The sequence below is a fragment of the Scatophagus argus genome, chromosome 23 (genome assembly GCF_020382885.2).
Source record: "Scatophagus argus isolate fScaArg1 chromosome 23, fScaArg1.pri, whole genome shotgun sequence".
NCBI classification, from domain to species: Eukaryota; Metazoa; Chordata; class Actinopteri; family Scatophagidae; genus Scatophagus; species Scatophagus argus.
In genome coordinates this window covers 14,952,767-14,973,930 of record NC_058515.1, presented here as the reverse complement: position 1 = coordinate 14,973,930, position 21,164 = coordinate 14,952,767, and the positions used below count along the sequence as shown (strand labels likewise).

At 45.3% G+C, this 21,164-nt stretch overlaps 3 protein-coding genes across 11 annotated transcripts; all 3 read right to left on the bottom strand.

Annotated features, from left to right (window-relative positions):
• Positions 1-30: 30 nt before the first annotated feature.
• LOC124054331 (protein let-653-like) lies at positions 31-2,421 on the bottom strand. The gene is made up of 3 exons (XM_046380206.1): positions 1,930-2,421; positions 922-1,109; positions 31-667 (listed from the first exon to the last, which is right to left on the bottom strand). The coding sequence occupies exons 1-3, from the start codon at positions 2,012-2,014 to the stop codon at positions 338-340; spliced, it is 603 nt and encodes a 200-aa protein (XP_046236162.1). The 5' UTR covers positions 2,015-2,421; the 3' UTR covers positions 31-337.
• A 1,889-nt stretch (positions 2,422-4,310) lies between these two features.
• Positions 4,311-15,364, bottom strand: abcg2a (ATP-binding cassette, sub-family G (WHITE), member 2a). 9 transcript variants are annotated; one of them, XM_046380108.1, is made up of 22 exons: positions 15,218-15,364; positions 14,784-14,974; positions 14,236-14,254; positions 13,765-13,871; positions 13,344-13,416; positions 13,146-13,276; positions 10,337-10,396; positions 10,095-10,209; positions 9,694-9,846; positions 9,193-9,350; positions 8,501-8,603; positions 8,322-8,370; positions 8,119-8,232; positions 7,667-7,765; positions 7,396-7,541; positions 7,123-7,205; positions 6,725-6,814; positions 6,397-6,521; positions 5,946-6,100; positions 5,408-5,497; positions 5,109-5,185; positions 4,311-4,698 (listed from the first exon to the last, which is right to left on the bottom strand). In XM_046380108.1, the coding sequence occupies exons 5-22, from the start codon at positions 13,398-13,400 to the stop codon at positions 4,551-4,553; spliced, it is 1,953 nt and encodes a 650-aa protein (XP_046236064.1). In that variant the 5' UTR covers positions 13,401-13,416; positions 13,765-13,871; positions 14,236-14,254; positions 14,784-14,974; positions 15,218-15,364; the 3' UTR covers positions 4,311-4,550. The 9 variants fall into 9 exon arrangements, with proteins under 9 accessions (XP_046236064.1, XP_046236062.1, XP_046236067.1 ...); XM_046380106.1 differs by lacking the exon at positions 14,236-14,254; XM_046380111.1 differs by lacking the exons at positions 14,784-14,974; positions 15,218-15,364 and adding an exon at positions 14,623-14,777.
• A 685-nt stretch (positions 15,365-16,049) lies between these two features.
• On the bottom strand, positions 16,050-20,916 carry LOC124054309 (protein phosphatase 1K, mitochondrial-like). Its single transcript, XM_046380164.1, has 9 exons — positions 20,506-20,916; positions 19,146-19,304; positions 18,881-19,048; positions 18,616-18,788; positions 18,430-18,530; positions 18,148-18,313; positions 17,384-17,528; positions 16,710-16,844; positions 16,050-16,562 (listed from the first exon to the last, which is right to left on the bottom strand). The coding sequence occupies exons 2-9, from the start codon at positions 19,254-19,256 to the stop codon at positions 16,431-16,433; spliced, it is 1,131 nt and encodes a 376-aa protein (XP_046236120.1). The 5' UTR covers positions 19,257-19,304; positions 20,506-20,916; the 3' UTR covers positions 16,050-16,430.
• Between the last annotated feature and the right edge of the window lie 248 nt (positions 20,917-21,164).

Here is a 21,164-nt window from a genome sequence, read left to right as displayed (position 1 = left end):
ACAGCTGACGAAAAACAAGTAAACATGCCAACCAAGAGCTATTTTATTAAGTCACACCTTTAAACTCAGCAAACAGGTCATTAATATGTGAATACATTTAAAATATTTATTTACTGCGTTTGTCCTGTGTGTGTCCTATATAAATAATGATAATAATAATAATGGAAAAGACAGATTGTGTTTTGTTGCTTTATGGCAGCCATAAACACATTTCAAGATGAATTATTAACTGATTACAGCAGTCATGCAGGTTGTGACAACATTTGGCCTCTGATGCATAACTACTTTACTGTCAAATTTAAACGTGCCATCAAGCTCAGCATGTCAGGGTCTAATTTTATGACTCATCACTCGAGTCCTCTGAAGAACCTACTTTCCATCTTTTCTCGTCCTTCCTACCAACTCTCTTCACCAATTCATCGCTCTCTGATGTACTGCCGCCTCCCTGAGGCTGCCCTCCCATTGGCTGAGAGACAAAACTGTTGAACCCTGGGAGTGAACCACGTCGTCTGCTGTTGGCCAAGAGGTAGTAGAGGAGGTTGGAGTGGCTGTCAGTGATTGGTCTTGTTGGAGCTGGCTGTGGCCTGATTGGTGTTCCGGTGTTTTTGGTTTCTGGGTTCTTCTGTTGTGATTGCACAGCTGGCTTTTTGGTTGTGGCCTCCAGCAGCTGGAAAATGACACACAAGAGATTAAAGAGCAAAGCAAGTTTGTTGGTTTGGAACATCTCAAACCGAGGTGCACCACATAAGGCAAAGAAATGTACTCCAAGTTAAATAAAATGGAGTAAAGTCAAATTAACAGATAAAAAATAAGCAATCATAAACAATTACAGTGCAGTAATATGTTGCTCCTCATTAAGTATGAAAGCACAACACAGGAAATCAATTAATAAAAAATGCTAACCCTTCATGTTGTAGTTACCTTGTTGGTGATGGCTCTGGTTGTGGTTGTGGTCGGTGCTGCTGTTGTTGTTGTAGTAGCTGTTGTAGCTGTGGCCGTGGTGGTTGTGGTTGTGTCAGGTGAGGGGACAAAGAAAATCCTGCATGTGTCCACAGGAGAGCCATCAATCTCTGGGAGCTCGAAAGGCAGCGGAGAGGAGAAGGACCGAGCTGAGGGAGGGATGTTGCTCATTAATGTTGTGCGCTTAAGAATTAACAACAACAGGTGGACTCACGGACCACCTGCACAAATTCATTCCTGATGACGGACACTTCGTTGGCCGTTGTGCCCTGCGTGTTGTTTGCCCCCCTAAAAGTGTCACGTTAGGAGGTTACGTTACAGCAGGTGGAGGGTACGACGGTGACTTCTGATTGGACGGAGCAGATGGTTTTTCTTTACACATTGCCAGCTAACACGTTCCTTATCAATGGTGCAGCTTAATTTAGTGGTTTGAAAAAAACCAACATCATCCATAAATCACTGAGTAAACAACTATGTTTGCTGCCAACATCTCCTCAAACATGGAAAAGCTATTAGATCCTGGTTAGTTTGTGATTTGTTGCAATTTTTTTGACATTTTTACAGACTGACCAATTAACGAATCAAATAAATAATGAATATATTTATTGATGAAGACACCTTAAAAGCTCTGCATCATTAATTAAGTCTCCTCTCTTGGGCTGCTTGCTTGCATACAGTGAAGGAACAGTTTTTTTACCTGTCTGTCAAGGTCAAGGTGCTGCAGCCTTGTACCTGTTTTTGTACATTAAGGCGTCTGTGCTGCTATCTGATCCATCAGTCGTTGTTGCATATTTCATGATGACAGGCTTAAGGTGTGTTTTTCCTTTGTTATTGTCTGTTGTTTGCAGCAAAGCCCCCGAGCTAAGAAATAATCACTATTATAAAAACAGTTTCTTGTCCACATATCTTTTGCACCGCAGATTAAAGATAGAAAAGATCCTCCACATAAAGATGAGTATTGGTACTCACCATGAGTCAAGTCCAGGCTCTGAACCCTGAGCAAGAGGACCAAAAATACTCTCGATATGCAGGACATGACGATGGATGAAGACATACAGCAGATGGAGAACAATGGGGAAAAACAAGAAAAGCTGAAGAAAAGGAGAAAGTAAAACAAAAGTGCTGAAGGAGGACAGAATGCAGACTGACTGAAGAAGGCTTGAGATGAAGAAGGTGAAGGAGGTAGTGAAGGGGTGAAGAGGAGGGAGGAGAAACAAAGGGAAAGGATTGATAATGTCTAGACTGTAAAGTTTGGTCTGAACACACCTGACATGGTTTGTGGTTCTGGGTTGCAACACAGCTAATCCTCTCTGCTTTTCTGAACTTAATTTATTCAGAGAAGAATAACATCAGCCAACAGCAACGCCCTTCTCCACAGCAACACTCACGTTTCATACCGTGATTTATCATTTTCCATCACTGCTAATTGCTTTCCAACATGACAAATGAAGACACAGAAGCAGATTTTATCAGGTGAAAACAGCCAGCTAATTAAGCTAAGTGCTTTAACTCAGAAATGTTATCCCCATATGACTTAAATATTTTTAAACGATAATCATGAAAATTGGGTCTTGAACGTACTCTTGATGACCATGTACATGGTATCATGCTAAAAGACTGAGGCTAAAGCTAACCTAGCCATCCCAAGTACAAAAGTTAGCATGTGCACTAGCTGATGATCCTTAGAAGACATGGAAGTAAAGCAACAGCATTGTTCTTGTTTTGTTTGCAGGTTTGTATTCTGAATGAACACGCGTATCTGCCTGGTCTGTTGCGAGCCAAACCAACGCACAAAGCTAATATTAGCTTGCCAATATATCATTCATGTGCACTGAACAGCAAAACAGAAAATGTTTTCTGAAATGACATAAACTGGGAAATTGCATTACATTACATTTCACAGAAATAACAGAAGCAAACTGAAATCGCAAAACACAGCACCTATAACATTTAGCTAAAATATCAGGTACATTAGCTGTGCTGTTCAGGTGAGTCAAAGCGACATCAAACTAACTAACACCAACTTCAGTTATTTCAAACCTGTATGTGTTGGGGGCTTTGTTTATTGAATAAATAAGCGACAAACAGTTGTTTTTGTGGCTGTTAAAGCCAGTGAGCCTGACAGGTTTGACTTTTTATGCACCTTTAATGCTTTTCGCTCGTTTGCGTCTCCTTCACTTTTTCCAGCCGGAGTCTGCTGGGGTTTGTTTTAAATCCCTTTTAATATCCTAAGAAACCTCATAAAGCTTGTGTAATCGATGTTGTGGTTCAGCGTGTCTACGGTGCAGTCTGGACTCTGGACTGGACACATGCCATCACCTTGACATTTATATAATATTATATAAGTGGGATTTTAAACCCCGGCCGAGGGAATGATAAGCCAGAAATGAGAGGTTATCAAAGTATAAAGACGTTTTGACTTAAGAATGTCCGCCAGCCAGAACTTCCTGAAAATTTCTCTTCTTCTATTCTATTTTTTCCTACATTTCCTTTCACTTTTACCTTCACAAGGAAATTCTCAGCATCAGATTTGGGTGAAAAAGACCATAAGTTTGCTTTACTTTAGGGAGCTAAACGTGCTTCTCTTCACTGTTGGCTCAGTGCCTTCCTTCAGGGCACAATGAACAGTTTATATGGAAACAGTTACTCATTCACTTCCCACACAAAGTTTCCCCCCAACACAAGGTGTGCCCAACTCTCTACCTGCATCCCTCCAGACACACTGAAGTTACCCAACACGAACTCGAGCTTTCATAACATCACACACTCACATGCCAGTTGGGGCCGTTCATAACCACAGTTTCTATGGAGGCGAGTGTTTGCTTTCACACACGCCTACCTTACAGTCAACCATCACGCTCTAATCTTGTGTGTGCATGCGTTCGGGTTCAGGATCCTCCTCCACCATCCTCTCATAACCAAATAAAAAGCATTTGTAGCTAGCAGCACGGCTCTATGGACCACCACTGAGACCCAGAGAGAAACGTCTTAACGTATACTGGACGGATTGGCGTTCACGGCGTTCACACGATGAGACCGACTGTTAGCCTCTTGGGTTTCTTCTAGCAACTTTTAGGCAAAATCGGGCTGATTTTCCCCTCATCAAGTGTCAGTGTTAAGTCACTTAAAAATAAGATTTATAACTGGCTGAAAAAAAATGACGCCGACATTCAACACAAATTCAGTTTTTTATTTTATAGAAATTCTTAAATATAAATTTAAAAGATTACTTCTTCGGCTCTGAACTTTAAAGTGCAAAAATCACAGTTTCCCATTAGACACACACTGAAGTGCTTGTTGTTAGTGGGGAGTGCATGAATAATTAAGAACTTTTCCCTAAGATTTCTATAAACAACAAATATTTTATTTTACAAACAAGTGACCAGATTAGAGATCTGGAAGGTTACTATCATCACTCGAATCAGCTGTAAATGAAAACGAACAAACGAACCCTGTTAGGACTGAACATTACAAAGCACGCCTGCAAAATACAATAACCATCCGGATATACAAACAGGCCTGAGCTGCCGGCTGCACCGTCAGTCCCAGGTCTTGGATTACATTATCATGGTGGTGGTGCTCATGAAGGCTTAGGTGAACTTCCTGATGAAGCGCAGTTTGAGGTAAGCGATGGTGAGGAAGCAGATGGTCATGATACCCATAGCCAGGTGGTTCTGCCAGAAGCCCCAGGTGGAGTAATCCACACCCTGCTGCTGCAGAAACTCCTCCCCGGTACAACTGGAAACACGACACAAAGGTTCCTCTGTGACCCACGAGCCTTTAACCTCCTTACAAGCTAATTATTTCACTCACTGAATGAATGAGCAAACTGTCTGACCCTTTCACTTTTTAGGAAATTAATGTGTGTACTTTCACCATAGCTAACTAACCATTTAACTAACCAAAGGACAGAGCCTACTAACCTAAACTGCACAGGTCTGTTATGAAGAAACAGGCTCCTCTTTTAAGCTTTTACCTGAATAAATCTTTCATCTTCTCACACATTCACTACGCAGGTAACAAACCACAAATCAGACCTCCAAGCTCACACTTTAAGTGTGTGAGTAAGTGACTACTACTTTTCAGCGACTGCCTAAATAGCTAAATACGTAAACATGGTTGTGTGTGTGTGTGTTGGTGCTTCTTACAGGAGTCCAGGGGGAATCGTGCTGCTGTTTAACCCCTGACAGAAGTCCAGCCCGATAAACTCATTAATCTGCAGAGCCTGGAGAGCCACAGATCATCGTTATACCACCTGCAGTCGAGCTCTAAAAGCATTTCTTTGAATTTAAGTGCTTTATCACACACAACCAGTTAATGCAAGGGATCACAGCTATGGCTGTTGGAAGGCGGAGCTGAATGAAACGTGCTTAAACTCAGTGTTTTATGTGGGAAACACAGGAACAAAAGTGAAAGCAGATTTGATTGTCGGTGCGTGTTAACGTACACTGAGTCCATATCGGGGTATACTTAAGTATTTCAACCAGGCAAGCCAGCTGACGATGGAGGGAAGATTCACAAGCAAACCTGCAAAGATCTGCAGAAAAAGAGAGAAAGATTTACAGATAAGATATTAAATAAACCATTTCTTTCTTTAACACAATGGTGACAAAGTCTGGGCAGGCATCTCCAAAACCCTGCAACTCCCACCAAAACTATCCAGGTAGATAAACAGCATCGCAGGGAAGAGGGTCTTTTAAAATTTATTTTGGATTTTGAGTGAACTGACAAAATTCAATTCGTCTGCAAATGTTAGCATGTCTGCCTGACAAGCTCACTATCTGCAGCAGTTACAGGTGACTCCAGCCAACTCCAGGAGTGAGTGACAATCAGCTACCTACAACAGCTAGCTAGCTAGCTAGCTGCAGGTGTCATTTCAGCTAACAAAACCGATCCTGTTATCAGTGTAAACTCTGTGTGTGTGTAAACTGATGGCAGTAGCTAATGAGGGTGGGGCTCTTTGAACAGCCGGCTGAACACATCACCATCATGAAGACGCAGGTGATGGTCATGAAGATGTTGGCGATGGCCACCACCGTCTGGTCGGCGGAGATGGCCAGAGCCATGGAGGTGGCCGTGTAGGCAGTCAGAATCACGGTGAACATGAAGAGGAAGAAGGCTTCAACCGTCGGCTTCAGACCTGCCCACACACACACACACATTTTTACCTTTTAAATTCAAAAAAACAAAACAAAAAAAGAAAAATAAACTCGAAACAGACTGAGTGTGGTAAGTGAGTATATGACTATAATTAAGGCTGTGGACTAATGCTGAATTTCATGATCAATTACCCCATTAATTATCTCTTTATTCTCAAATGGTTTAATTCATCCAACCAGGAGTCCAAAACATTTTTTTCCTTGACAAATAACACTTTGTCAATTTATTAAATTAGCTGAAATCATTTTGTGTAGCAAAACTGCATCTCCTACCCACCAATCATGAAGTACGCCACGCAGCTGAAGACCATGGCGGGGATGGTCCTCAGCGTGATGATGTCAGACAGGATCTTGGACAGGAAGTACACAGACAGCCTGTAGTAGCCGCTGATGTACTCATGACTGATGACAGACAGGAAAAGTTTTGCCTTAAAAACCCTCATCTGTGCAGGTTGTGGACGTTGGAAAACCCAGATGACAATTCGAGTCTCAACTGTGAGCAGGTTCAAAGACCTCAGAAGTACAAAACAGACGTCCTACAGAACAGAAAGAGGCTGAGAAGACCTTCTAAAACTCAGAGACAGTAAGCGTGAACCCAAACCCACGTGAAGAGTTTTCTCTCCGTAATGAAGAGTTCAGCAGATGACAGCGAGCTGAAGCACTGATTCACGACGATGAAGAAGAGGGCACCAAACCTGAAAACACAACAAACAAACCAAATCAATACACACACTCACCCTGTAAAACTGTCCCCACACAGCAAACTGAGGCTCATGGCTTTAACAACATACAAACACAGACGTCAAACAACAACTAACTTCACAATGAACTGAAAATAAACTGAAACTGAGAGATAATCTCCAATAGAAAGAATATTGGGTTAAAAACATAATTAGAGCTGCAACAGACATGTCATTTTCATTATCCATTAACCTAATGAATTCATCTAACACATCTTATTTGAACCCAACGCTGGATTCTGCACAGCATAACAAATGAGAACCTGTTCTGCATTCCACTTTGGTCCTCCTTAACGTTGAAGAAAATGGCTCCTACGACCAGAGCGAGGAACAAGGTCACCGCCAGCTGAACGGAGGAACAACACAACACAGTCAGCGGCTGCGGTGAACGTGAGGAGGACGCACAAAAACAACAACACAGTGGGACATGTCCACATTCTGACCAGCTCAATTCACTTTCTGACAGAGAACTTAGACGAGATCATCAGTCTCACTTCCTGCTGTCAGTGGTTTCTGTCAGGTGATGGGGCTCCTACCTGAGCGATGGAGGTCTGAGGGTTGAGTATGAGGTTGCGGAACGTTCTCTTGAGAACCCATCTGAACTGGGTGAGGAAGCCGGTGTTGTAGGTGATGGTTCTGGAGGGGGCAGTGGTGCTCTTCTGCTTACCGTGAACGATCCTTTCTGAGAGAGACAGAAGGTGACAACAACCCTAATGCAACATGAAGTCACGTCCTCAGCTAACCAGTTCAAAAAGGACTGGAGGACAGTTTGACGCAGCAGATTCAGGAGTCTGGTTTGGTTCCTACCCAGCTCTAGTTTGGTCTGTTTGAAGTAGTGGCAGGCTCTGTATTCCTCTACCAGTTTGTCCTCGATTCCCCGTCTCGACACGGAGTCTGCGTCTGGATCTGGAGGGAGGACAAGAGGCTTTCACAGCTGTCTCTAAACACGGAAAAACACACCGCAAACCCTTCATGTGTTGGGAGGAGGGGGAAGGAAATATTCTGAGAAAAAACTCTAAATTTCTGAGATTAAAGTTGGAAATTTGTAAGAATAAAATGAGCAAAAACTCCTTTATGTGAAATTTGTTTTTTCTCATACTTTTTGTAACTTTATTTATTCTTTTGGTTTTAGATTTTTATTCTTGCAAAATGATGAGTCTATAATAAAAAGAAACAATCAAGAGTTCATAACATCTTTTTCCCTGTTTCTTGGGGGGCATACACTCCCTGTTGGACTGAATCAATTTTCCTCCACACACCTTCATAAATAACTTCGTCATCGTCCACTCTGTTGAGGGCGACGGCGGTTGAGTCTCCATTAATGACGTCCAGGAAGAAGTCGGCGGGGTTGTTGTGGGGCTCACAGGTGTATCCTGGGAAATGAAATCCCAGACCAAACTGGAGAAATTGACTTGGCTTCAGATTGTGTTTTACTGGATGAAAGTAAAATTCATGTTCCTACCAATGTCTGAGAAGTACTCCAGGGCGCTCTGTGCCGGACCGTGGTAAACCTGAGCGTTTTAAATCAAGAGTTAATGTCACGCTGAGATAAAAGACAGAGGAAAGAAATGATGAAAATGCTGTATGAAAGAAAGGGTTAGGAAGAGATGAAGGACTGATGTAAGGAAGGAAAAGAAGAACCTGTCTGCCGTTGACCAGCAGCGTGAGGCTGTCGAACAGGCGGTAGATGGAGTATCGGGGCTGGTGGATGGACAGGATGATGGTGCGGCCGTGGTTCCCCATCCTGATGAAACCAGAGAAACATTTTCAATTCAGCTTCAGCATCCAGTAATCCTGGAGGAACTTGACAAAAACTCTCACAGTTGAAGTCACTTCATGTCGGAAGAAAAGATGGAAGCGATTGGCCTCATCTCCATAGCAACAGCGGCCAACACTCATGGGTATTACAGTATTGTTTTCAACGTGAACCTAAAGGATCGAGATGTCATCCAGGACCCTGTACGTTACATGTTCATGAGCACATCATTTTTGAAAAGGTTGAAATATACAGCTGGAAAAATGGCCGTCACTGTACTCCAGTCACTTCAGAAGCTGTAGTAACGTGCACTTGCCACAAGATGGCGACCACTGCACTGTGAAGTGCACATTCCCGTGTACATATATATCTATATCTATCTATATATGTATATATACACACACAACATTGGGCTTTTAATTTGAAATGGACACAGGAAGAGTTTGTACAGGGAAAATGACAGAAGATCATAAAACAGGGAGGGTTTGTACTGAAATATGACCACATATGGAACGAGTGTGTGTGTGTGTGTGTGTGTGTGTGTGTGTGTGTGTGTGTGTGTGTGTGTGTTGCAGACCTCTTGAGCAGCAGTAGCACTGAGTTAGCGGTGCTGGCGTCAAGGCCTGTGGTTGGTTCATCCAGGAAGAGGACGGACGGGTCGATGATGAGTTCCATGCCGATGTTTGTCCTCTTCCTCTCGCCGCCGGAGATCCCACGAATCAGCTGAGTGCCCACCTGCGTGCACACGCACACGCACGCACGCACACACACACACACACACACACACACACACAGGTTTGTACTGGTATACTGGTGAGGACCCTCAATGCTTGTCCTTGTTTTCTTTCTTTATACTGAAGTCTTTAGTGTCTCTTTGTCCCATTTCTCATCACCCTCTTCTTTCATCCCTCCTGCTGTCGTTTCTTTATGTACTTTATTCTTTCTTTACTTTCTGCCTCTTTGTGTTGCTTCTGTCTCCTGTTCCTTTCTGGCTTCCTTCCCTTCTTCTCTGTCTGCCTCCTCTTCCTTTTTCTTTCCTGACTCTCCCTCTTCGTGTAAGGTGTCTCGGCGTCCTCACCCTGGAATCGGCCACGCGGTCCAGTCCCAGCTCCTGGATCAGTTTGTTGACTTTTTGTTCTTTCGCCTCCTGAGAGATGGCGGCTGGGAGTCGCAGCGCCGCAGAGAAGTTTAAGTTCTCTCTGACGGTCAGCGTTCCCATCACGACGTCATCCTGGAGACAAGAAACCACCGTCAACAGCTCAAACATCCAAACAGCTGCACATGGCGACGATGGTGCGACTTTTGACCTCAGTGCCTCTGAATGTGCGTGAAGCGGACTTGGCCGAACACGCTGGCCTTATTGTTGCATTGGCTACCTTCCTGTCCCGACCAGGAAGCCCTCCTGAATCAAAGCCGCTAACTTGGATCCTGTCCCTCAGTTGGCTTCTGTAGATGTGACTTCCTGTCGGTCTCACCCACCTGCACCACGTATCCAGACAGACACTTGAAGTTCGGAGGCTGAGGAGCGCCATCGATCAAAACCTCTCCCGTCAGGCCTGCGGGGTCCTTCCTGGCTGCCAAAACATCCAGGAACCTGAACAACAAAGTCTTTATTGATCAGAGTTTGAGGCACCGATCTTAATCATGACCACCCACTAAAACAACATTATCTGAATCAGTGATGTCTCGAGTGCTTCCTCTGAATTCACAAAGACACTCACGACGACTTGCCACTTCCTGTCGCTCCCATGATGGCGTTGAGACCCGGCTTCATGATCCCACTGAGAGACGGAGAGAGGAGGAGAGACGGGTTAAACGAGGACTGAAGCAACTCTCGTGGCTGTACACTGAGTATGAAGCCACAGCTAGCAGCCAGTTAGCTTAGCTTAGCATAACCAGAATTTGTTTGTTTTGACACTTTGTTTTTGTGCAGATTAAACAGATGAGACATGATTTGTCACAGAGGTGCAGGTAAGAGACAGAACCAGGCTAACCGTTTCGCTCCGTGACCAGTCGTGCTAAGCTAAGCTAACGGCGCACACAGCTGATTCATCTTTACTCTGATGTCTGCAGTGTAGTCTGACATGACGGGACGGTTTCAGTTCCGCGTGGTGGCAGTTGGTGAACTTTGTCATCGCTGGAGGCCTGAACTCACGCTTTTCAGGAACCGAAAGTTTTTTTTTGTGGTTTTCAGAGTAAATTTTGGTGAAGCCATTTTGCAATCGTCGTATTCATCTTTTGGCCTTTTTCGCCGACTCAGTGGACAAGACTTCCTCTTGTTCGGTGTCTGTCAGCTTCTTTATTCGGACAGAACAACACAACACTGCAACCACGACATTTTTTTAAATTTTTTTAAATTTTCCTGTATGTATTTTCAGCTCTTTCTAAAAGGAAATATGAGCTTTTTTGTTTGTTGTTTTATTTCCAGCAACTGTGCATACTGAGAATAACTTAAAAGTTTTTTGGACCGACTCAGACAAACCCCATGTGCTCAGCGCTCGGTTTGTTGCTAAGTCATCGTCCTTTCGTCTGAAACACATTTTGAGAGGTTTTGTGTGGTCCAATATCGCACTTTAACGGAGCGAAGACAAACTGTGTTGTGTGTTTATCCATCGGCTCTTCCGATTGGTGCCCACAGGCAACGCTTCCTGCTGCATGACGTCTGCCAGGTCAGCAAGTCTCACAAAACATGACACGGTTATTTTCACCACTGAAACCATGATGCTGCAGTTTTGCTTTGTGTTATGTATGAAGAAACGATTTCCTTCCTTCTTTTCTTTCTGTAATGTCATTTTACATCTTTTGGGTTTTTTAAATTTCCTGACTTGTTTTCTCTTCCATGTCATGTTTTTCTCTTCTTCTTTCATTTTCATCTGTCAGCACTTTGTCGTTTGTACTTTTGTCTCTCTCTTCATTTTTTCCTGTTTCTGTCGGCTGAGGCATATTTTAAGCCTCGGGAAATAAAAAAATCGGTCTAATTTCCAAGCAAAACCTGAAAATCAGATGAGTGAAAAATTGATTCATAAATCATAAACAACAACAACCAACAGAGAGGTGAAAACAAAACAACCGTGTGTTCATCCACCTCCACATTTTTTAACCCATACATGAAAACCAAATATTTGAATTTGAACAGGTAAACGCTGTTATCACGAGGAGGCAGGAAGTTAAACACTGCAGGTATGAGACCCTCACTGCGGCACAGTGTTAGTCGTGAGGATCCTGTGATGAAGAAGACTGAGAAGCTTGTGTTCCTGACTTTGTGACGTTCTCTAAAGGCGGTTTCGGGTTTGAGTCCAGCCAGGCTGCAGTGGTTAGTTTCAGTCAGGACTGAACAGTAAAATCGTTCTGCACGCAAACAAACTCTGACACTAAAACAGACTCGTGCGAACAGGCCGACCGAAGCCGTAAAGCCTCCAAACGTTGTATAAAAACGACCTGAACGAGCTGCTCGCGCTGAACCAACCTTCAACTTTGGGTCGAGCTGGTCAATGATTACACACACACTGAACAATAAAACGCCAGAGACAGCACCCACCATAAACTCCACGCACATGCTGCACTTTGACCGAGCGCATTTTTCATAACACACACACATAATCAGACTTTGATCGATGTCATAACGGATCATAACCACAGACGTCGGAGGGTTTGCAGGTAAACAGTTTGCTGGACCGACTGAGAGTCAGAGGATCATCAGGGTCATTAAACCTGAATCCCGACTGAGGTCTGCACAAGCCTCCCTGGAGGTCCATCCACCTCAGGGTGACATCTGAGGAAAACAGACTGGTGTTCAGTGTTTCCTTTGAATAGACTGCTGTGATGTTCCAGTGTGGACCGAAGTCCATCGTGTTTCTGGGACTTTAACGTCCTGAACTTTCTCACCAAGTCAAAGCTGCGGCGGCGGCGGCTCAGCATCTGTTTGTTGGTTTAAGCTGGGAGTCACTGTTTCCTGACAGGCTGCTGTGTGTGAGGGTTTGTCACGGGGGGGCAAAGTGCGAACCCGAGTTTCTCGACAAAGCAAACTTCCTTCCTTTTGCCTCCAAACGTGGGCCTGCGTTGTGTCACGTTTGCCTCCCAGGTGGGCTCCAGTCGGCACGTAGACAAACAATAACCACACAATAACCTGCAGCTGCAGTCCAGCCGACGCTTTGGCGTCCCCGTGTTCAGGTTTCTGCAGCTCCATGGATGTGATTCAAACAGGACGTCAGTGGATTCGCTTGTGAGGGCAAAGCAAGTTTGTTCCCTGGAGCTCAACGCTGGGCTGACATCAGCCTCCAGCATCGACAAGCGCTGGACGCCGTTTAATAAACACATATGATAAACATCATCTGCTCGCTTGTATTTTTGATTCGAAACCGCTTTTTCTGTCTTGATTCTCATTTGATTGCTTCTCACTTGACCTCCGACATTAGACGGAGGGACGAGCCCAGGTGGAGGGTGAGGGGTCACATGTCCTGCACCTGCCTTACGGTACCGACACACTGTGGACCATTCTGGGAGCGTGTAACCCCCGTTCAGCGTACTCACTTGAGGTCGATGAGGATGTCTTTGGTCGTGGTCTTCTTCCGCCACAGACAGCCTCCTCCCTGGGTCACCTTGTAGTGGATGTTGTGAAAGCTGACGGTGGCGCCGTGCCGCGGGTGGCCCGAACCTGCCGCCTGAAAAACAGTTAATTCACCGACGTATTTCCAAAACGGGTTAGCATAAAGAAAGAAGGGAAGGTACCTGGTGCTTTGAGGCTCCGTTCAGCCCGAGTTCAAGCGTCACTTGCCTGTCTGACATCTTCTACCGTCTCCTCCTGATCACAAAACAGAAAGAAGCCGAGTTTTGTCAAATAACTGCACTCTGATAGTCCAAGTTTAAAACTTGGACTTCTTGGAAAAGCAAACCCAAAAAGACTTTGGAGGTCTGTAGAGCTTCGTATGGCCTTTCTTTACTCGAGCAAACCGCTGGAGACATCTGGCCTTTGACGACCTCAGTGTTTGCTGAACTGAAGGCAAACGTCCAGCTGAACTCGACACCGAGTCCCTCAGGAGGACAAACTGAAGTTTCACCACTCTGCCCTCCTCGTGGATTCATCTCACCCACAGCAGTCAGTTATCTTCAGACAAAGACGCAGATGACAACATGAGAGTTCATCGCTCACCTGCTGAAGCCAGAAAATCCCAGTGAAAGCAGCTGCTGGCGGACATCCAAACCACAGGACTGCTGCAGAGATCAGAGCGCTCTGCTCGCGGCTCAGTGTGTGTGACCCTGTTTTATGAGGTGGAGAAGGGAGCGGTGAGTGTGTGTGACTATCTCTCTCTCACACACACACTCCTTCAGGCGTGGGAGGAAGTATTTCAATTCTTCACTTCAGTAAAAGTAGTCTGTCACAATCAAAAGTCCCGTGTTCCTGAAGTGCACATCGTCAGCAACTTATACTCAACTTAAAAGTAAAATTATTATTTTAGTCCAAGGTGGGGTTCCAACATTAGTGACAGGTAAGGAGAGGAATGGCAAGACAATTTTCACCAGGTACAATTAGCTGATAATAATCCTGATCACTGATAAGCCACCGTTTGAGATCAATAAAATACACACATTAAATCAAACCAATAAATAAGAATCATACAACCTTATCAAGCTTTGTGTTTCTGTGGTAGTGAAAAAGTAAACAGAAAATGGGAGGAAAAAGTATGTTAGCTGTTTGAATCAAGCGTTCGATATTACGCCAGACTCCCTTCAAGAAATACGCATATTAACAATTCTTCAACTGTCCGCAAGTACTAATGATTCAAGAAGCACAAAATAGTAGTCGTTATATGTCGACAGTGATCTAATCAATTCGGCATCATTATAATCCATAAAGATAAAGTGTATTTCGGTATAAACCTAAACTGTTGGATTTGGTCGTCTGAACTCCGTACCAGCCTCCGTCGGCGAGTTGCGACACGCCAGTGGGAGAACAAAACGAGGATGAGAGACGAAACGTTTCAAAGAACAAGATTTCTCACTAAAATACCTGCTGGCTGGTGGATCAGAGACACGCCGAATTTAACACCGCCTCATGACACGGTTAATTCACCGTTTATCACGTGGGTGGGTCAGTATTCCGGGAGGTTTTCCGCCGTTGATCAAGTAACTTCACGACCCGGTTAGCTGTGTCTTGTTTGATAAACTCACCTTCATCCCAGGAGGCCTGGCCGTGTGATGTCATCAGGGTCACACCGAGACAAAGACCGACAGACCGCTCGGACTGAGCCTGGACATCACTCTCAGACTCCGGAGTTAAAAGACTTGTGTGCAGGAAGCCTTGATAACCAACAAACTAACATCTAACCTAACATTACCTGTTCCCGCATCATCACCTGGATCTGAAAAAAAAAATCAGCAAACTTTAATTTTTAGCCTCATCTTTTAGATGATGCAGCTGATAAAGGTTATCGTAATTACTTATTCACTTCCGGGTAACCTAATCTACAACATCTTCATTTGTTGTCTTATTTGTGTTAATAATGTAACTCAGCAAACTACCTAATGCTGCCAGACAACGTGGAATAGGTGTATAAAATAATATAAAATGTGTACAATACAATAATAGATAAAATACAACTCACGCAGTAATGATGATGTTTGGGTTTAAACTTGCAAGATGACGACAAAATAGGAATTTCTTCTTTTCAGATTGAAAAGTGAATGTGTGGTTATGTCTCCATCTAGTGGTGACACACAGTTACTGACAGCAGAGAGAAGGTCAGCACACGCGCACGAGGTCACGAGGTTTCCTGGGTCAACTTCCTGTGTGTCAATGCGTCAGCGCCGAGTATATTTTCATCAGGCGTGCACCGGATCATCTGTGTGTGTGTGTGTGTGTGTGTGTGTGTGTGTGTCAGCGTCTGCGTCACCGTGTCGTCACGTGTGAAGAACCTGAAGGGATCTCACTTTCTACATTTACTGACCGACACCTGAACGCTTCGTGACGCACTGGCAGGAGGGAAAATCCCGTTAGGTGATTGGACGTCTGCGCCCGCGTTAAAGTTATTGAGGGACAGTTGTTCAGTAAATGCATCCCATGAAAATGGAGGCCGGAGGGGAAACTACAGTATTTATACCACAGTGCAGAGAGTTCTGCCTGGATCTTTTAACATTCTGGGTCAACTTCCTGTTTTAACATTTAATCAGCGGTTAATTAACGGTTCATTTCCGCTTGTGGAAATGAAATCGAGACTCCGTAAAAAATGTCGTCCTAACTTATTTTAGTGTCAGTTTCAGATGTCTTTAAAACAGTTTTGACATGTTACATGAGAAAAATCATAAAATATAAACATTAATTTGGATAACGGACACATTTTTTCCTTTTGTTTGTTTTCCAACTCTGTAACACTAATTTAACAACCAGACAGAACCAGAGAGTCCAGCGGCAGACAGTAAACAAGGTGAAGTTACAGACGGGTTTTACTGTGCTTTTTATTTCCTTCATGTCTCTACTGGACACGTCAGACTTTTACTCCTCTCAGATTTGCACTTGAATGTCACAAACTGATTCATGTCAGAATTTCACCTTTACGTCACTTTCACGAGTGACGACTCGGCTTACCTGGCAGGTACAAAAGCACGACCGCGGGCGTGTAAATCGTTTGTTTGCTCACATCCACACAGAGCTGAAACCTGAATCAAAAACACACGTCGACATCATCGCAGAGCTGAGCCGCACGACTCTCAGGCCGCCAACTCGTCAGTCACCCTTAAAGGTCAAAAAATGTTTGCGTCCTCCAAGTCAAACTTGTTTGGTGGAACGTCGTGGCGCTCTGTGATGTTTGTTTGTGTCGTCTACGCCCATCGGCCACTTGAAATGAAGTTTCTGCTCATGCTGTAGACGGCGGTGGAGCTCTGGTGTCTCCCCCAGCCGCCGAGAGGGACGACCACGATGGTGGCGTTGTCCTCCGAGCCGTACTGCAGCGCCTTGAAAACACACATTGCTGGTCGTTAAGGTGCGAACCCTGGGCTTTAAATCAGACTTTTTATGTTTCCCAGAATCCCTTTCAACAGTCACGAGAGAAGACCGCGGCCTCCACAGCCGTTTGTCACGTGACAGGTTTCTGAGTTTACCTGCTGAGCGATGACGTCAGCAGCCTCTGTGGGGTCTTGGCACTGGTTGATGACATCACAGATCTCCTGGTCACTCAGCAGGAAGTTGATGCCGTCGGTGGTCAGAGCCAGGAAGGAATCACTGGCGTGCTGGACCTGCAGACAGAGACAGACAGAGAGGTCAGAATCTTCTGTGTCCATGTTTCAGAAATATTGTTTTGTAAATGTAACCTTTACATCGTTTTTCTTTTTTTACACTATATGGACAAAAGTATTGGGACTCCTGACCATTACACCAACAAGGACAGGCCTGGCTCACAATCTCCGTTCCAGTTCATCCCAAAGGTGTTGGATGGGGTTGAGGTCAGGGCTCTGTGTGGGCCAGTCAAGTTCTTCCACACCAAACTCATCCAACCATGTCTTTATGGAGCTTTGCTTTGTGCACTGGGGCACAGTCATGCTGGAATAGAAAAGGGCCTTCAACAAACTGTTGCCACAAAGTTGGAAGCATAGCATTGTCCAAAATGTCTTGGTGTGCTGAAGCATTAAGATTTCCCTTCACTGGAGGTCAGGTCCGCAAGTCAGTCACACCTGGATTCAACAATAAAGAGATGTGTCCCAGTACTTTTGTCTACATAGTGCATCTCCCTGAACGACCAAAGGTCGAAGGTTGGCCTGGCCGCACCAGGACTCACTGTGAGTCGTTGCGTCTCAGGCTCAGCGATGACGCCACTGGTTTTCAGGTGAAAGTCTCCTATGCTGCGAGTCATGGCGAGCCGCCCGTTGACGTTAGCCTGCCCGACGCTGTTCCACGTCACAAAGCCACCGGACTCCTGGATCCTGAGCACAGAAGAGCAGCCCTTCAGTTTCGTGGTGACGGCGGGTTCCACTCCTGTTTTGGGTAGTGGTTCAGATGCCTGAACCTTTAAGACCTTAAGTTGGTGACAGGACTTTATATGTCAGGAGGTCAGTGACTTGGAAACTCCGTGTTTGGGTGGCCTCCAGAGTTAAACTTAGCCTCGTTCTGCTGTTACATAACACCAGCTGCTTTGCACTGAAGGCAAACCCAAACCTGTCGAGCTGCAGCTCTGCATGTATGCAGGAATGTGCCTTGAGCAAGACTCGCTGCCAGCCTCCGGCTGCAGTCCAACATGCCACAGAGTCTGCATAAAACCCGACTGGCTGCTGGGAAACCTGAAACCTGCTGCTCCACTCTGGAACTGAACTGCCTTTGGTTCTCATGTGATTTCTGACCAAATCCCTGACTGAGTCAAATCTAAAGTCCATGATGTGTTTTCATTGCATTTATTTATATGATCATTTATTTAATAACGTCTTGAGTTAATACTGCACACACTGGGTCTCCGCAGGCGGTAAAAGTAATATGAAGCAGTATAACTACAGTACATCGTAGTACTATCGGCAGCAGCAGTAGGACTCGGAGTCGGACGGCGTGTACCTGCGTCTCTCGTCCTCGCGGTCAGGTGTGTGATCCTTGGTGAGCTTGTTGGCTCGTCCCTTCCTGCTCAGCATCGCCCGGCTGTCACCGACGCTGCCCACCACCAGCTCCACGCCGTCACGCAGCATAGCAACCGTCGCCGTGGTGCCGGCTGTCAGGAAGGAGGCTGGAGAAGACAACTCCCTCACGATCATGTGGTATTTCGTACTTTTCACGACCTTTTTAGTGAACATACTGTACTGTCTTGTATGTGTGCTACTTCCATGTTTCTGTGTGTCTCACCGTTGTTGAAGTAGCTGAGATGTGTGCGCAGAGCCACGTCAGCATCTAGAAAGGCTTTCTTTAAAACTTTCTCCAGATTGTTCTCCTCCTCCAAAGCTCTTCTGCACAAAACATTGAGTGAAGTCACACAGCGAAGGCGGCGAGAAGCTGTTAGCAACACATGCTGTGTTATTTAGAGGTTTCAACCTGATAAATTTCTCCATGAAGGTGTAGCAGTAGTCGGCGGCGTGCGGGCCGCCATGGCCGTCGAACACGGCAAAGTACAGCAGGTTGTCATGGATACGGGCGACCCGCAGACGGTCCTCGTTCTGCTTCCTGAGGCCCAAAACAGACGCACAGCCGACCCGGGACAGGCTGACCTGAGAGACGGATGGAGTGAATTCATCATTTGGTCCATGAACCATCCGTCTACCTGTTCACACAGTGATCATCCATCCATCCATCCAGCTACCTGTGGGATGGGTTTTCCATATCTGATACTGGAGGGCAGCAGGACTGGTTCTTCTATCCTGTGGTCCCAAATACCAAATGAGTCCCAGGTGACCGGCTGGCCGCTGCTGTCACAGTTGAAGCGGACCGACCCGCTGGCCCATCGCACGCCGACCAACGCCCTGCCCACCTGCAGGCCGGACAATCAGACGTGTTCAAGTGTGCGGTTTGTGGTTTTGTTGTATGAATGACTTTGCAGCCACAAAACCACAGGTGTATGGATTCACCTGCCCAGACACCGCAGAGCTTTCAGGTGAGGAGTGTGCGGCGACGAAGGTGTGTCTGGTGACGGCGGAGCGACCGCGACGCAGCAGACTGAGCAGCACTGTGGACGACATGGCTGACTGTCTTTAACAGCTGTGGAGGAAACACCTGGCGGCGGGTCTCTGAAGTACAAGCGAATGAACAAAGTGTATTCGAATGAGGATTATTAAGGATGCATCTGTCAAATTTTAAGGAATCTACAGTAGGAACAAATATCAAACATAACTTCCCTTCCCTCATTTTGTCTGACCAACAGTCCGACAAAAGCAGCAAATCCACCGAGAAGCTAAAATGAGCTAATGTTTAGCTTTTTAGCTCGACAAATAAGTTACTGCATTGAAGTTAAGCCGAGGCCACAGGCGTCAAAGACCTGGTTTCTTATTTCGGGGTTCACCGTTTCAGATGTGAGACAGGGACGAGAAAGTGGCAGTGAGACAGCGAACAGGAAGTGGAGGGACGGCGTCAGCTGTTGGCAACATGTGGGAGTCTAATCCTTCCATGTGGTTGACATTAACGAGGATTTTCTTCTTCTTCTTCTTTCTCTCTGTGCCTTCCTTTCAGCCTCTCCTTTCCATCACACCTCCTCATCTCTGAATATTCATGAGTGTGTTTGACCTCCACCTCCTGCTGTGTTTCAGCAGCGTGGCGTCTCCTGTCCATTACAGTGTAGGACAAACACTCCAGGACCCGGCTCTAAAAATACTCCGCCTGACTTCACCTGAAAAGGAGAGTTTGGCTCCTGCCCACTGAAAAATCTATTTTTTTATTTACATGTGCTGTCGGGGTTGTAGTGCTTTTATTTTGAAGGACAGGTGAAATTAAAGCACGCTTTAATGAAGCTGTTAAAAAACAAAGAAGCAAGCACAAATTTTCCATCATTAACTCTGACTGTCCCCATTGATCAGCAGCTGCTGACACATCTGGACACTCACTAACTCAGTGATGTTTAACTTCATCAGCATGATGACCTTTACATAAACACGCCGGAACAATGCAAACATGTGACCCACCTGTTGACAAAACATAACAGTGCTCATGCGTGTTTGGATGCACACACACACACACACACACACATCAGTACGTGCAGGATAACAACAAGTCTCCCTTCCTTTCTTTGTTGTATCGCTTAGATCTTTCTGAAAGTGATTTTAAATCTTTTCATCACATTTATCAGAAATGAATGTTATTCAGACCCAAAACATTCTTCTGTCACTCAATAGGTGACAGAGTTACATTTTCACTGTAAACTACCATTAAAGCTCACTTTTAACACACAGGACAGGACAGGACAGCAACCTCCAACTGGCGGTTGAAAAAACTCACCTTTTTCTTGTTTCTGTCCTCTGTAATTTTCCCGCCGGTGCTGTTTCCGTGGCAACAGGTGTCCGGAGCTCCAGCAGCTGTCACGAGCCGTCGCCCTCGCGCCGTGCGCTGTGGCTGTTCGAAGGGGGATCGACTGGAGGGCATTTAAACTGAGCCACAACCGTCCAATCAGAACCCGAGAAGCCCTGACGTCACCGCCGAACACGGTGAGCAGCGCCTGACTGTTGATGGCGCCAAGCCAGATCAGGAGGAATGTGGAGAGGCTCTCTTGATCCACGCCTGTCTCTCCCTTTAACCTCACATTTGTTTGCTTCTAAAAACAAACTCCAGTAGCTGTAATGATAGTCGTAACTCCACCAAGGTAAAGTATCCCGCGTCATGTAAGCAGACCTCCAAGTGCAAGTGCAGTGTCAAAGCACAACATGTCACTACGGCTGGCTAGCAGGCCACATATTCAATCTACTTATACTATTCTGCTGCTAACCGTGAAAGTGTACAAGCTAAATACTATCAAGTATCATCAGAGGTGGAGAAAAATCCCAGTGACCGATAAAGAGATAAAATGCTACGGTGACACTTCAGATTGTGGACTGAATGTGTAACTGTAATGTGGAGCTGCTTTGGAAATGGTTTGAGTTGTTTTTGGGTGTCCTTTCATT